The sequence below is a fragment of the Dama dama genome, chromosome 3, assembly GCF_033118175.1.
Source record: "Dama dama isolate Ldn47 chromosome 3, ASM3311817v1, whole genome shotgun sequence".
Classification (NCBI taxonomy): domain Eukaryota; kingdom Metazoa; phylum Chordata; class Mammalia; order Artiodactyla; family Cervidae; genus Dama; species Dama dama.
The window spans coordinates 22819024-22833951 of NC_083683.1; the positions used below are offsets into that span (position 1 = coordinate 22819024).

Below are 14928 nucleotides of genomic sequence, written 5' to 3' on the forward strand. Positions count from 1 at the left end.
CAAGGTTTGCCATTCTTCTAAATGGCCCAGAATGGCCAACGACTTAAATGCCTAATGTTTGTTTTCATGACTTGCAACTATGAGTAAACAGCCTTGTTTAAATAGCCACAAATAATGACCATCTCCACACTCAAAAACATCTTTTCTCCATTTATCTTCTTATTCTAAATATCTTAAACTAAGCTTCCCAATTCATACCTATTTTAGGGCACCATCCTAACTTGGGCTTTCCTGGTGGCTCAGACAGTAAAGAATCTGCCTGCATTGCAGAAGACCTGGGTTCGATCCCTGGGTCAGGAAGATCCCCTAGAAGAGGAAATGGCAACCCACTCCAATATTCTTGCCTCGAGAATCTTATGGTCAGAGGAACCTGGCAGGCTATGGTCCATAGGGTTGCAGAGTCGGACACGACTAAAGCGACTTAGCAGCTTCCTAACTTAGCTCTGGGCAATTGATGTAATATTTTTTAACTTCTCCCCTGTGCTCTGTACAGTGGATTAAACCAACTTTCTAAAATCCCATTTTCCTTTATTTGCATGTTTATACACTTATATATTTCTCATGATTACCTCACAATAATCATGCAGCTGGATCTTTGGAATAATAGGCATTTCAGGATTTTACAAATGCTCCAAAAAATTAATATATCATTCATACATAGCTTTTTGTATATTTATGCCAACCAGAAAACAATTAGTTATGAAGCATTCTGTAACATCCACTTTTTAAAGGAAAATTTTGCTACAAACGAAAATGAAAGAAGCTTTAAAACTCCCTCAAATTTAAATTACAACACTTTGTTTAAGAGTCATGGGAATTAGTTTCAGAACAGACTATTTCTAGGGAGAAAAATGGGGAAGATTACATATCCAATTTAAGTACTTTCTTGAGTCCATTTTTTAAATGAAATAACCTTTATAAATTAACTAAAAATCCAGTAACCATATTACTTAGATAACATTAAACTTGAGACTTTTTCTAATAAGATGCTTCTGCTTTTTTGTAGAGGAGGTCTGTCAAGAAGGCCTTATCAACGAGGATTAATGTGTTCTCAATGTGACGGCTATGACAGATGCACAGATTTTCTATGCAGTAAGCTAAAGAAAATAACTGAAACATGAAAAAATTCCATAATGCATTGAATGACAAGAAAATGAAGTGGTGAACACTGGTCTTTCATTGTCATGTTAATATTGTTCCTTAGATCAGAAAGGTATTGTTATATTATCAAAGGTGGTATCAAACAGTATCATCTTTAGATTTTTTTTAAACTGCACAGCCTTTTCTGCCCTCTCTAACTCTTATTCCTGCCCCTAAGGACACACTAGAATATCTGAAAGAAGGAATGAGAACTAACAGTTTTACTGTGAAGAAAAGCTTTGCATCTAATTCCTGAAATAGCAGCCTGTTTGAGAATGACTGCTGTAAAGAATAGGATATTCTAAAACATTTATAAGAAAAAAGAAGTAAAATAGCAAATGGTTAATATAATAACCTTTTACTTTTGTTTTTCCCCAAAAATATTCAGAAGATAAAACTAGAAAATGTTTTATTAATAAATTTTTCTTTTCATTTTTATAAATATGAGAGCATATAACCCAAGATGCATACAGGAATGTGGTAGGGAGTAAATTCAGACAGGGGCATATTATGCTTTTGTGTTAAAGAAACTAGTGATCAATTTCATTATAATGCCACTGCTGGAGTGATCCACTGTAACATTTCTTCCCTTGCTTCATTTGAATCAAGATGCAAAACCTTGCTCTTCCTCTTCCCTTTTTCTTTCTCTTCCTGGGAATATCCAGACCTAAAACCGTTGGGTAGGTCAGAAAGAGGTAGACATCCACACAGAGGGAAACATGTTGCACCTAAGCAAGAAGACCAGGAATTCGTACATGATGCGGTGGGCGTGAGGAGAGAGCCTAAGTGGGGTGTGGAAAGCTAGCGCCCTCACAGGGTGAGGGGAGCGCGCCTGCTTGAGATCAGGCCCGGGACCCCAGATCAGAGTCCCAGACCAGACCTAGGGTCTGGACCCCAGACCAGAGTCATGGCTTGTCCATGGAGGTGTGGCTTGCTACGCAGCGTCACAGACCAGGCACTGTGGGGATAGGACCACCCGGGGTGGGAGGGAGACGCCTGTGTGTGTGTGAATCAGTCTGACCAGGTGGGGAAGGCATCCCTGGAGGTCTGGTCTGGACCTGTGCGGGAGCCCAGGCAGAAAGGGGGGAAGATTCACGTCTAGGGCTGACCTGAAGAGAGGTGTTAAAAAGGAAGCAGCTAAGGGGGCCTCTGCATTTGAGGGCAGTCTCCTCACACTAGGTATCAGAGTCCAAACTAGGTGAGGAAGCTTTTAATGTTGGGGGAGGTGGCTTGGCATGGGAGGGGTCAGAGCCCTAGGGGGGTGAGAAAGGAATCCATATGTTGGAGAAGCCCAAAGCTAACTTTCAGAGTCTGAGCAGGGTGGGAGAGGGATCCAAGTAGAGGATCAGCCTGTCACTTGCCAGATTAAATGCTGGGCATCCAGAGGAGGAGGGAGAGAGATGGACTGGGTGTTTGAGGTTGGCAGATGGAAGCTATACATTTAAAATAAATAAACAACAAGGTCCCAATGTATAGCACAGGAAACTATGTTGAATATCCTGTGATAAACCATAATGGAAAAGAATATAAAAAATAATTTATATATGTGTTTAACTGAGACACTTTGCTGTACCACAGAGATTGGCACAACTTTTAAAATCAACTGCACTTCAATTTAAAAAATTTGAAATGCTAGGCATCCAGTTAAATTTGAATTTCAGAAAAACAAAAGTATTTTTAGTATAAATCTATCCCAAGTATTACATGGGCTATACTTGTACTAAAACATGTCTGTTGTTTTCTGAAATTTGAATATAAATAGGCATCCTATATTTTTATTTGCTGAATCTGGCAACTGTACTGCCCCGATGTGGAGTATCAGAGGCCAAGCAAGAAGAGGGAGCAGAAGCAGTGATGGGAGATTAGAAGCTTATTGGAAACTGAAAGTGAAAGTCTCTATCTAACTCTAACTCTTTGCGACCCCATATGGACTGTAGCCTGCCAGACTCCTCTGTCCATGGAATGCTCCAGGCCAGAATACTGGAGTGGGTAGCCGTTCTCTTCTCCAGGGGATCTTCCCAACCCTGGAATCAAACCCAGGTCTCCTGTATTGCACTCGGATTCTTTACCATCTGAGCTATCAGGGAAGCCCAGAAGCATACTGGAGGATAGATAAATAAGCAGATAGATTAAGGATAATGGAGCTGATTTTCTCACTGTCAGAGGATGGCATATGAATATGTAAAGGAGGAAAACAAGCTCAAATCTTTTGGTGATGATTTGGAATTAGAGTTACTGGAACTTAAGAGTTTCAATAAATATAAATAAACATAAATGTAAATATTTATATATGTATGTATCAATATACATTTATTCCCTAGCTCTGAGACAGACTTGGAACAGCGTCCTCTCAGCCCCAAAGCAACGGGGGCTTCCCAGGTGGCGCTAGTGGTAAGGAACTTGCCTGCCAGTGCAGGAGATGTAAGAGAAGCGAGTTTTATCCCTGGGTGAGGAAGATCCCCTAGGGCATGGCAACCCACTCCAGTATTCTGGCCTGAAGAATTCCATGGACGGAAGAGTCTGATGGGCTACAGTCTATGGGGTTGCAAAGAGTCGGACATGACTGAGCGATGCAGTGAGCACAATTGTACTCAGACCTTGGTTTCTAAATTCCTGTCAGCACTAAAGGGAGCCAGGACTCTCTGGAGAAAGGTCAGATTCCAGGGCTGGGGCAGGAGAAACATGAAATAAACCCAAAACATCTTTTTCTACCTGAAAGCAAGGAAGTGCTCAACGGATGGTGGAGACATGTAACATAAAGGACACAGAAGCCATCTTAAAGGGCTTTTACTGGTCAAACCTGGACAGTTTCAGCACCAAAATAATGATAATAGTAGTCAGTTATAACTCACTGGATAAAACAGGATGCTATAATTCATACTGATATAAATTAATAAGTGAATAAATTAAAAGTTGTATGAGAAACAGTTTATTTGCATAGTTCGGAAGTAACTCCTCATAGAGGTACTTCGTTAGGGGTAAAGACTAACTCCACAATGGAGGAGCCTGGCAGACACAACCTAACAAAATGATCAAAGTGAATATCACTGGCAACAGGAAGTATCAAAAACAAAACCCTGCACCACCTAAGAGAATGCAATGAGGAGAGCATGTCATCACTTGTGTATGGTATTCCTACCAAAGATGCATAACCTAACCCAGCCACAAGGAAGCACCAAATAAATCAAAATCCAGATTTGTTTAAAAACTGGGGCTAGATCGATACATAGATATTTAAATAAACCAAAATCCAGATTTATTTAAAAACTGAGATATAGATATTTAAAGAAATAACTAAAAACTTCAGAAATAGAAATTCTTGAATGTGCATACTATAGAATGTAAATTGGGATAGCCACTATGGAAAATAATATGGAAGTTCACCCAAAATTAAAAATACAACTAATGTGTGTGTGTGTGTGTGTGTGTGTGTGTGTATGTACACATGCACACTCAGTCATGTCTGACTCTTTGTGACCCCATGAACTGTAGCCTGCCAGTCTCCCCTGTCCATGCAATTTTCTAGGCAAGAATAGTAGAGTGGGTTACCATTTCCTACTCCAGAGGCTTTTCCCAACCCAGGGATCGAACCCACTTCTCACGCATGTCCTGTATTGACAGGCAGATTCTTTACCACTGCACCACCTGGGAAGCCTTGTAACTACCACATGATCCAGCAATTCCACTTGTAGGCATTTATCCAAAGAAAATGAAAACACCAATTTGAAAAGATATATACACTGCCATGTTTACTGCAGCATTATTTATACTGGTCAAGACATGGAAATAACCTTAGTGTCCATTAGTGGATAAATGGGTAAAGAAAATGCGATATATATGCACAATGCAGTATTATTTACCCATGAAAAAGAAGGAGAACTTGCCACTTGTGACAATATGAATGGACTCTGAGGGCATTACACTAAGTGATATAAGAGAAAGACAAATACCATATGAACTCACTTGTATGTGGAATTAAAAACAAACAAAAAAACCAAGCTTGCAGATTTGAATAGATTAGTGGTTGCCAGAGGCAAGTGAATGAAATGGATGAAGGGAGTCAAAAGTAAAAACTTCCACCTCCAGTTATAAATAAGTCAAAAGGATATAATAATGAACATCATGTGACTATAGTTTATAATACTGTATTATATATTTGAAAGTAGCTAAGAGAGTATATCGGAGAAGGCAATGGCACCCCACTCCAGTCCTCTTGCCTGGAAAATCCCATGGACGGAGGAGCCTGGTGGGCTGCAGTCCATGGGGTCGCTAAGAGTCAGACATGACTGAGCGACTTCACTTTCACTTTTCACTTTCATGCATTGGAGAAGGAAATGGCAACCCACTCCAGTGTTCTTGCCTGGAGAATCCCAGAGATGGGGGAGCCTGGTGGGCTGCCGTCTATGGGGTCGCACAGAGTTGGACACTACTGAAGTGAGAGCAGCAGCAGCAGCAGCAAGAGAGTATATGTTAAAAGTTCTCAAGAAAAAAAGATTTTGTAACTATGTATACTAATGAATGTAAACTGGACTTATTGTGGTGATCATGTCACAAAATATACAAATGTCAAATCATGTGTGTTGTAACAAGTGATTTATGTCACTTATACTTCAATTTTAAATAAAATAAAAACCTTGTAAAGAAAAAAGGTATATACTACGTGCCAGAAAAAGTGACAGAAAGTAGTCACCATTTGGACATTGCATAATAAGTAAGAAGAAAAAAAGAATCCTTTAAGCATCTAAGCAAAAATGTAAAATCATTTATTAAAGAGTTTAACAGTCAAACTCTTTTTTGAAGAAAAGAGAAAAATTAGCCACCCTAAGTATTCTGACAGTACAGTGTTCAGAGTGAGAAATATGCCGTAAACTCTCAGGTAGTGAAGATCAAAGAAGGTGCCATGAAAAAGCAGAGGAAAATAGCTAAAATGTCAGGGAAGCAGACTCTGAAGACCTCTTAGCCTGGGGCACCAAAATAGGTGATTCTCAAAAGCTTACCAGAAAATTGCTGCAATTTTTAAGAATCTTTGAGAAAGCTCCCACAAACTGTCTCGGTATTCAGCAGCAAAGCATTAATTTCCCATTCTACCGAAGAGGTAACTGTGAATCTCAAATCCATTTAGGTCTCTGGCCAGCAGCTACTTCTGAAGAATAATGATCTCTACTTCTTTCAAATAGTCCAAATTTCACTAGCAGTCTTGTCTTTCACAAACTCAAACCTGAAGCTTTTGGGCTTTCCCAGTGGCTTAGCAGCAAAGAATCTGCCAGCAGTGCAGGAGATGCGGTCGGGAAGATCCCCTGGAGGAGGAAATGGCAACCCACTCCAGTATTCCTGCTGGGAAAATCCCATGGACAGGGAAGCCTGGTGGGCTGCAGTCCATGGGTTGCAAGGAGTCAGACATGGCTGATATACTTATGTGATAGTAATGCCATACTGGCAACTGACAATCCTGCAGAGAGGAGAAAAATCCAGACCAGCCTCAAACTTCTCTACAATAACAGTAAAACCTAAGGGTCAGTGGAGTGATGTCCTTAATACAAGTGTCAACCAAGAATTTGTATAGAGCCCAAACTTTCATGTATAAGCAAATAGACATATACTGTGGAAACATGCAGTAACTTGTGGTATATAGTTCTCATAAGCACTTCAATAAACTACTAGAGAATGGCTTTCACCAAAAAAGATAAATGATAAAGCAAAACACTGCACTGAAAGAACTATCCTCAAGCACTGAATCTTAATTGATAGACAAAGATTAAAACAAACCTGAAGGTTATGATTATAAAACAAACTGTATGGGTAATAAAATCTGGTGATATACAAATAATATAATTCATAAAACTTGGGGAGAGAAGAGAGAAGTAGGGGAAAAACACGCTTAATTTCATCATCTTTTATAGCCAGGGATCAAAGCATATTATTTACAGAAGGTAAATCAAACAATAGCGATGTTAGTAAATTTAAATGTATTTAAATCAAGTACAAAAGTAAAAGAAGAATGTAATCAATGAAAATTAGTGATGAGAACTAAAGATACAAAGAAATGTACTGATTGCATCATTGCTCAAAATAAGCAATAAATAAATACACATACACCAAAGGGCTTCCCTCATAGCTCAGTTAGTAAGGAATCCGCCTGCAATGCAGGAAACCCTGGTTCAACTCCTGGGTCAGGAAGATCCCATGGAGAAGGGATAGGCTACCCACTCCAGTATTCTTGGGCTTCCTCTGTGGCTCAGCTGGTAAAGAATCTGTCTGCAATGCGGAAGACCTGGGCTGGATCCCTGGGTTGGGAAGATCCCCTGGGAAAGGGAAAGGCTACCCACCCCAGTATTCTGGCCTAGAGAATCCCATGGACTGTATATAGTCCATGGAGTCACAAAGAGTGACAAAATACGACCGAGTGGCTTTGACTTTCACTTTCCAACAAAGGGAAGTAGAGAAAATACAGACTGACTGTACTGTAAAAGATTTTTGTGTGTTTTGGCCACACTGTATAGCATGTGACATCTTACATGCTACCCTACCAGGGATCGAACCTGCAGTGTAAAGCTCGGAGTCTTAACCACTGGACTGCGAGGCAAGTCCCAGTGAAAGATTTTCTAAAATAGAAATTATTTCATAAAATATGAAGTAATAAATAATACCAAAACAGAAGGCTAGCATAGCTTCAGAAATCCAACAGATAGCTTCAGTTCATCTCCAAGGTGCCTGAGGAGTGATTTCTAAATTTTCCTCTAAGATTTGCATCATTGCAAGACAAAGCCCTGGTTGACACTAAGGTATCTATGGGTGAAACTGCATTTATCCTTCCAGTCTCCTTCCTAGTGGAATCTGGGAGTGATTGTTTGAACTTCTCTGCCCAAATGAGCAAAGGAATAGAAATTTATTTCCTGAAACATATTGTGATAGCATTGGTCTAGATAGCAAAAACAAGGAGTACCGGGCTCTGTAGCTAACCTTGCCATCTATGAGATGAAGAGCAGCCAAAAGCTTCTGAAAATAAAAATTAAATGAGGAAAATGAATAGATTCAGAGGACTAATTTTGAATGATCTTGGGGTGTGGGGAGAAGAGAGATTAAAAATAAGCTAATACAATATTAAATTAACTGTACTTCATTTTTTAAAAAGGATGCAATGGAATTCTAGAATGTTGAAGCGGCAACAATCTTTGGAAAGCAGAAGTGAAGGTGTTTATATAAGTTAACAGCATGATTAAGAAACAGAATAAGCACTGGAATCCATACCTCTTCTTCCTATACTTCCATGCTTTCTCTAGCAGACCAGGAAAATCTACTGAAAGAAATATGTTGTACCTTACAATTGGCTACTGGTTGAAGGGGGGACATTAAAGATGAAGGTGTGAAAACTAGAAGAATAACATTATTATTGTTGGGGAAAGTATCGTATATTCTAGAAAAAGAAGAAATTTTATATAATTATTTGTGAACTTTCTTTTTCTTTCTAGGCAATGCAGATCGTGACCAAGCCATATGTATGTATTGTTGTCCTTTATTTCTTGAACGATTTAACTACTTCATGTGAAATCCAGCTTTCAATTACTTCTTTATTTACAGATTACCGATATTGGTATCCAAGATGGGAAGTACCCCGGCCAATTGTGTGTGATCCACTGTGCTTATTGGTTTTATTAGTGAGAGTGCTGTGTTTTTCACTCAGTGCCACAATTGTCTTGATAATACAGTCTTATTTTCCAAATATATTAGTGGAAGAAGAGATGGTTTTTACCCCTGTGGAAACTAGGTCAGCAAAAGAGGGGGAAAAGAAAGAGAAGGAGGTGGAGGAGGAGGAGCAGGAAGAGGAGGAAGAGGAGGAGGAGGAGGAGGGGGGCGGAGAGGAGAGGGAAGAAGAGGAAGAGGAGGAGGAGGAGGAAAAAGAGCAGGGATAAGACTTACCACTCTCATAGGATAAAAATGTAATATAAAAAAAGACAAAAAATAAAAAGCACTGGGGAAAAAACCCACTGAGCTTTAACAAAAAATAATATGCACAAACCACTACTGTAATACCTTTTGTTCCCTTCTCTTTCCCATATTTATTGAAAAAACTTAAATTTGAAAAACAAAAAAAACATGTATTTTGTAATAAGCACTATAAACCAAGTTCTTGCACACTAAGAACAAATAAAGACATGATGACAGAAATGCTAAACAAAAATTTGACCAGTCTAATTAATCTTAAGCCTTCACTATATTATTCTGATAAAAGATGAAATTTCTACTTTCTAAATATGTTTCTGTCTCTGTATTTTAAGTATTTTTTAAATGGGTCAAAAAATTTCTCAAGTATTAAACAAGATTATACATGTAATGTGTTTAGGACCATTCCAAGTTCAGGACAACCATTTGATAACTTTTGATTTTGTTTTTATCACTCCTATCATAATTATTACTCATGGTGGTGATGATGATGGTGATACTTTACATGTGTTATCAAGACGTCTAATGCCATTATTTATCTCTGTAGTATATGTGTTTAGAATGGTGTAAGTGGTATTTGTACATGCTGTTAGCATACAACTTTATTATTTCTACTTCATGCTCAGTATTTCAAAAGCTTTACTGTAATTCTTTACTAGACTATATAATTTGTTGACACCAAGGGCTAATAAATGTCAAAAGTTTAGTTGTAACAGAGCAATCTGGCTGCTTCCAAATTTATGTTAAAAATAAAATATTTTTTATAATAGTTATCTACTTATTATACATAGTAAAAGTTCATAAGTTAGTAATATAAATTAATTACTTACCACTTGAGTAAAAATACCTAAAATAAGCAAAATATATCAAATGGTGTAAACTTTTTACTTACTAACTGTATTATATTAAAAGTGAAAGTGAAAGTTGCTCAGTGTGTCCCACTCTTTGTTACCCCATAGACTATACAGTCCATGGAATTCTCCAGGCCAGGATAGGGGAGTGTGTACCCTTTCCCTTCTCCAGGGGATCTTCCCAACCCAGGAATCAAACCCAGATATCCAACATTGCAGGCGGATTCTTTACCAGCTGAGCCACAAGGGAAGCCCGTTATATTAAAAACCTGTTCTTAAATGGGACTTGAGAATTATACAAAAAAGCAATGAATTTGCTTATTGTGTTTGAGTGTTTGTATTTAGTAGTTTCTGCTTTTTCACTTATTTCTCTTCACTTGCTTTGTTTTATTATATACGAATTCAGCATTATATACATAATTTATATATATTATAATATATAATAATTGATATACAATTATGTGTGTTTCTATGTTTATATATAATTATATATATATAATTTTCACAAAGTCAGCATATTTTCTACCCAGCCTCCTGAGAAAAAGCCTGAGGTAGAAAAAACTGGTTCTCCACAGCGATTTTCGGTTCATTTCAGTTCAGTTGCTCAGTTGGGTCCAACTATTTGCAACCCCATGGGCTGCAGCACACCAGCTGCCCTGTTCTACACCAACTCCCAGCTGCTGCTAAGTCACTTCTGTCGTGTCCGACTCTGTGCAACCCCATCCCTGGGATTCTCCAGGCAAGAACACTGGAGTGGGTTGCCATTTCCTTCTCCAATGCATAAAAGTGAAAAGTGAAAGTGAAGTCGCTCAGTCATGTCTGACTCTTGGCGACCCATGGACTGCAGCCCACCAGGCTCCTCGGTCCGTGGGATTTTCCAGGCAAGAGTACTAGAGTGGGGTGCCATTGCCTTCTCCGACCAACTCCCAGAGCTTACTTAAACTCATGTCCATCGAGTCAGTGATGCATCCAACTATCTCATCCTCTGTCGTTCCCTTCTCCTCCTGCCTTCAATCTTTCCCAGCATCAGGGTCTTTTCCAATGAGTCAGTTCTTCCCATCAGGTGGCCAAAGTATTAGAGCTTCAGCATCAGTCCTTCCAGTGAATATTAAGGAATGACTTCCTTTGGGATTGACTGGTTGGATCTCCTTGCAGTCCAAGGGACTCTCAAGAATTTTCACCAACACCACAGTTCAAAAGCATCAATTCTTTGGCACCCAGCTTTCTTCATAGTCCAACTCTCACATCCATACATGACTACTGGAAAAACCACAGCTTTGACTAGACGGACCTTTGTTGGCAAAGAAGTGTCTCTGCTTTTTAATATGCTGTCTAGGTTAGTCATAGCTTTTCTTCCAAGGAGCAAGCATCTTTTATGGCTTCATGGCTACAGTCACCATCTGCAGTGATTTTGAACCCCCAAAAATAAAGACTGTCACTCTTTCCATTGTTCTCCATCTATTTTCCATGAAGTGATGGGACCAGATGCCATGATCTTAGTTTTTTGAATGTTGAGTTTTAAGCCAACTTTTTCACTCTCCTCTTTCACTTTCATTAAAAGGTTCTTTAGTTCCTCTTTGCTTTTCTGCCATAAGGGTGGTGTCCTCTCCATATCTGAGGTTATTGATATTTCTCCCAGCAATATTGATTCCAGCTGGTGCTTGATCCAGCCCGGCATTTCACATGATGTCCTCTGTCTATAAGTTAAATAAGCAAGGTGGCAATATACAGCCTTGACGAACTCCTTTCCCAATTTGGAACCAGTCTGTTGTTCCATGTCCAGTTATAACTGTTGCTTCTTGACCTGCGTACAGATTTCTGAGGAGGCAGGTAAGGTGGTCTGGTAGTCCCATCTGGTATTTTCCACAGTTCTTTGTGATCCACACAGGCAAAGGGTTTGGCATAGTCAATAAAGAAAAGCAGATATTATTCTGGAACTCTTGCTTTTTTGATGCTCCAACGGTTGTTGGCAATTTGATCTCTGGTTCCTTTGCCTTTTCTAAAACCAGCTTGAACATCTGGAAGTTCATGGTTCACATACTGTTGAAGCCTGACTTGGAGAATTTTGAGCATTGCTTGGCTAGAGTGTGAGATGAGTGCAATTGTGCGGTAGTTTGAGCATTCTTTGGCATTGCCTTTCTTTGGGATTGGAATGAAAACTGACCTTTTCCAGTCCTGTGGCCACTGCTGAATTTTCCAAATTTGCTGGCATACTGAGTGCAGCACTTTCACAGCATCACCTTTTAGGATTTGAAATAGCTCAGCTGGAATTCCGTCACCTCCACTAGCTTTGTTCATAGTGATGCTTCCTAAGGCCCACTTGACTTTGCATTCCAGTATGTCTGGCTCTAGGTGAGTGATCAACCATCGTGATTACCTGGGTCATGAAGATCTTTTTTGTATAGTCTTCTGGTACCTTGCCACCTCTTCTTAAAATCTTCTGCTTCTGTTAGGTCCATACCATTTCTGTCCTTTATTGAGCCCATCTTTGCATGAAATGTTCCCTTGGTATCTCTAATTTTCTTGAAGAGATCTCTAGTCTTTCCCATTCTGTTGTTTTCCTCTATTTCCTTGCATTGATCACTGAGGAAGGTTTTCTTATCTCTCCTTGCTATTCTTTGGATCTCTGCATTCAGATGGATATATCTTTCTTTTTCTCCTTTGCCTTTCACTTACTTTCTCAGCTATTTGTAAAGCCTCCTCAGACAACTATTTTTCTTTTTGCATTTCTTTTTCTTGGGGATGGTCTTGATCACTGCCTCCTGTACAATTTCATGAACCTCCATCTATAATTCTTCAGGCACTCTATCAGATCTAGTCCCTTGAATTTATTTGTCGCTTCCACAGTATAATCATAAGGGATTTGATTTAGGTCATACCTGAATGGTCTAGTGGTTTTCCCTACTTTCTTCAATTTAAGTCTGAATTCGGCAATAAGGAGTTCATGATCTGAGCCACGGTCAGCTCCCAGTCTTGTTTTTGATGCCTGTATAGAGCTTCTCCATCTTTGGCTGCAAAGAATGTAATCAGTCTGATTTTGGTGTTGACCATCTGGAGATGTCCATGTGTAGAGTCTTCTCTTGTGTTGTTGGAAGAGGGTGTTGGCTATGACCAGTGCGTTCTCTTTGCAAAACTGTTAGCCTTTGCCCTGCTTCATTCTGTACTCCAAGGCCAAACTTGCTTGCTACTCCAGGTATTTCTTGACTTCTACTTTTGCATTCCAGTCCCCTATAATGGAAAGGACATCTTTGGGGGGTGTTAGTTCTAGAAGATCTTGAAGGTCTTCATAGAACCATTCAGCTTCAGCTTCTTCAGCAGTATTGGTTGGGGCATAGACTTGGATTACTATGATATTGAATGCTTTGACTTGGAAACAAATAGAGATCATTCTGTCATTTTTGAGACTGCACCCAACTACTGCATTTTGGACTCTTGTTTACTATGAGGGTTACTCCATTTCTTCTAAGGGATTCTTGCCCACAGTAGATATAATGGTCATCTGAATTAAATTCACCCATTCCAGTCCATTTAGTTTGCTGATTTCTAAAATGTCGATGTTCACTCTTGCCATCTCCTGTTTGATCACTTCAAATTTACCTTGATTCATGGACCTAACATTCCAGGTTCCTATGCAATATTGTTCTTTACAGCATCAGATTTTACTTAGATCACCAGTCACATCCACAACAGGGCATTGTTTTCACTTTGACTCTTGTCTCTTCATTCTGATAGCCTATGGTGAATGGTGTCAGATTCATGATCTTCGAAGAAGAAGATTTAGCTTCGGGGCCAGGGACAAGGGACCAGGCTTGATCACTCAGGTGCTTTTGTGTAACAGAGTTTTATTAAACTATGAAAGTGACAGAGAAAGCTTCTGACACATACATCAGAAGGGGAATGGAGAGTGCCCCCCTTGCTAGTCTTAGAAAGGGAGTTATATACTTTTTCAACTGGTTATTACAATAAATCAAAAATCTCAAGGTTGTAAAAATTTTACCATACTCACTCCCACAATTTCTTCACTTCAAGACCACTTTTGGGGCTTCCCTTGTGGCTCAACTGGTAAAGAATCCACCTGCAATGCAGGAGACCTGGGTTCGATCCCTGGGTGGGGAAGCTCCCCTGGAGCAGGGAAAGGCTACTCTCTCTGGTTTCTGGCCTGGAGAATTCCATGGACTTTATAGTCCATGGGGTCACAAAGAGTGAGACATGACTGAGTGACTTTCACTTCACTTCATATCACTCCCTCAATTTACATTTTAAGGCAATAGGATTAGAATTTAACAATAGAAAGATCTTACCAGACCACTCCCATAATATACATTCTAAAAATACCAGGATTAGTCAGGAGGTTTTTAGGAAGGAGAAACTGTCCTCAAGCAGGATACATTTTTGTAATATAATACCTAGTACAGAGTTTAAACTGAGTTGTTTTTTGTATAATCATCAGTTCCAGGCTTAAAGCAAAAGACATTTTATGTGACTAAGACTAAGGAATGTAGAGAGGAAAAAAAAAAAAGATGTTTGTCCTTTCCTCCTCCTTGAGAACTCCAGACCCCTATCTCCTCTTTGAGAGCCCCAGACCCCCCTCTCGTCCCTGGGGACCCTCAGCTTCCTATCAATCTGCCTAGGAATTGACTCTCAATTCTTTCTGGAGTTATTTCTCCACTGATCTCCAGTAGCATATTGGGCACCTACCAATCTGGAGAGTTCATCTTTCAGTGTCATATCTTTTTGCCTTTTCATACTGTTCATGGGGTTCTCAAAGTAAGAATACTGAAGTGGTTTGCCATTCCCTTCTCCAGTGGTCCACAGTGATTTTATTTATTATTATTATCTTATATTTATGGGCCATTTTATAGTTTCCAAAGTGCTTTACATAATTATTTCATACTCAAAGCCACTCTCTATAGTTGGTGTTGCTTCTACTTTTAAACTGAGGAAACTGCATTTGTGAAGTGGTTCACTCTAGGACCGAGAGCAAATTGATTTCTGA

At 39.4% G+C, this 14928-nt stretch overlaps 1 protein-coding gene across 1 annotated transcript in view; it reads left to right on the top strand.

Annotated features, from left to right (window-relative positions):
- GLIPR1L2 (GLIPR1 like 2) overlaps positions 1 to 9017 on the top strand; it is a gene marked incomplete at its 3' end in the record, with an annotated part of 34789 nt that extends 25772 nt beyond the window's left edge. Inside the window, exons 4-6 of the mRNA XM_061133021.1 lie at positions 1007 to 1092; positions 8610 to 8636; positions 8719 to 9017. Of these exons, the coding sequence (XP_060989004.1) occupies positions 1007 to 1092; positions 8610 to 8636; positions 8719 to 9017 (412 nt within the window). The remainder of the gene's footprint in view (positions 1 to 1006; positions 1093 to 8609; positions 8637 to 8718) is intronic.
- Positions 9018 to 14928: the final 5911 nt, after the last annotated feature.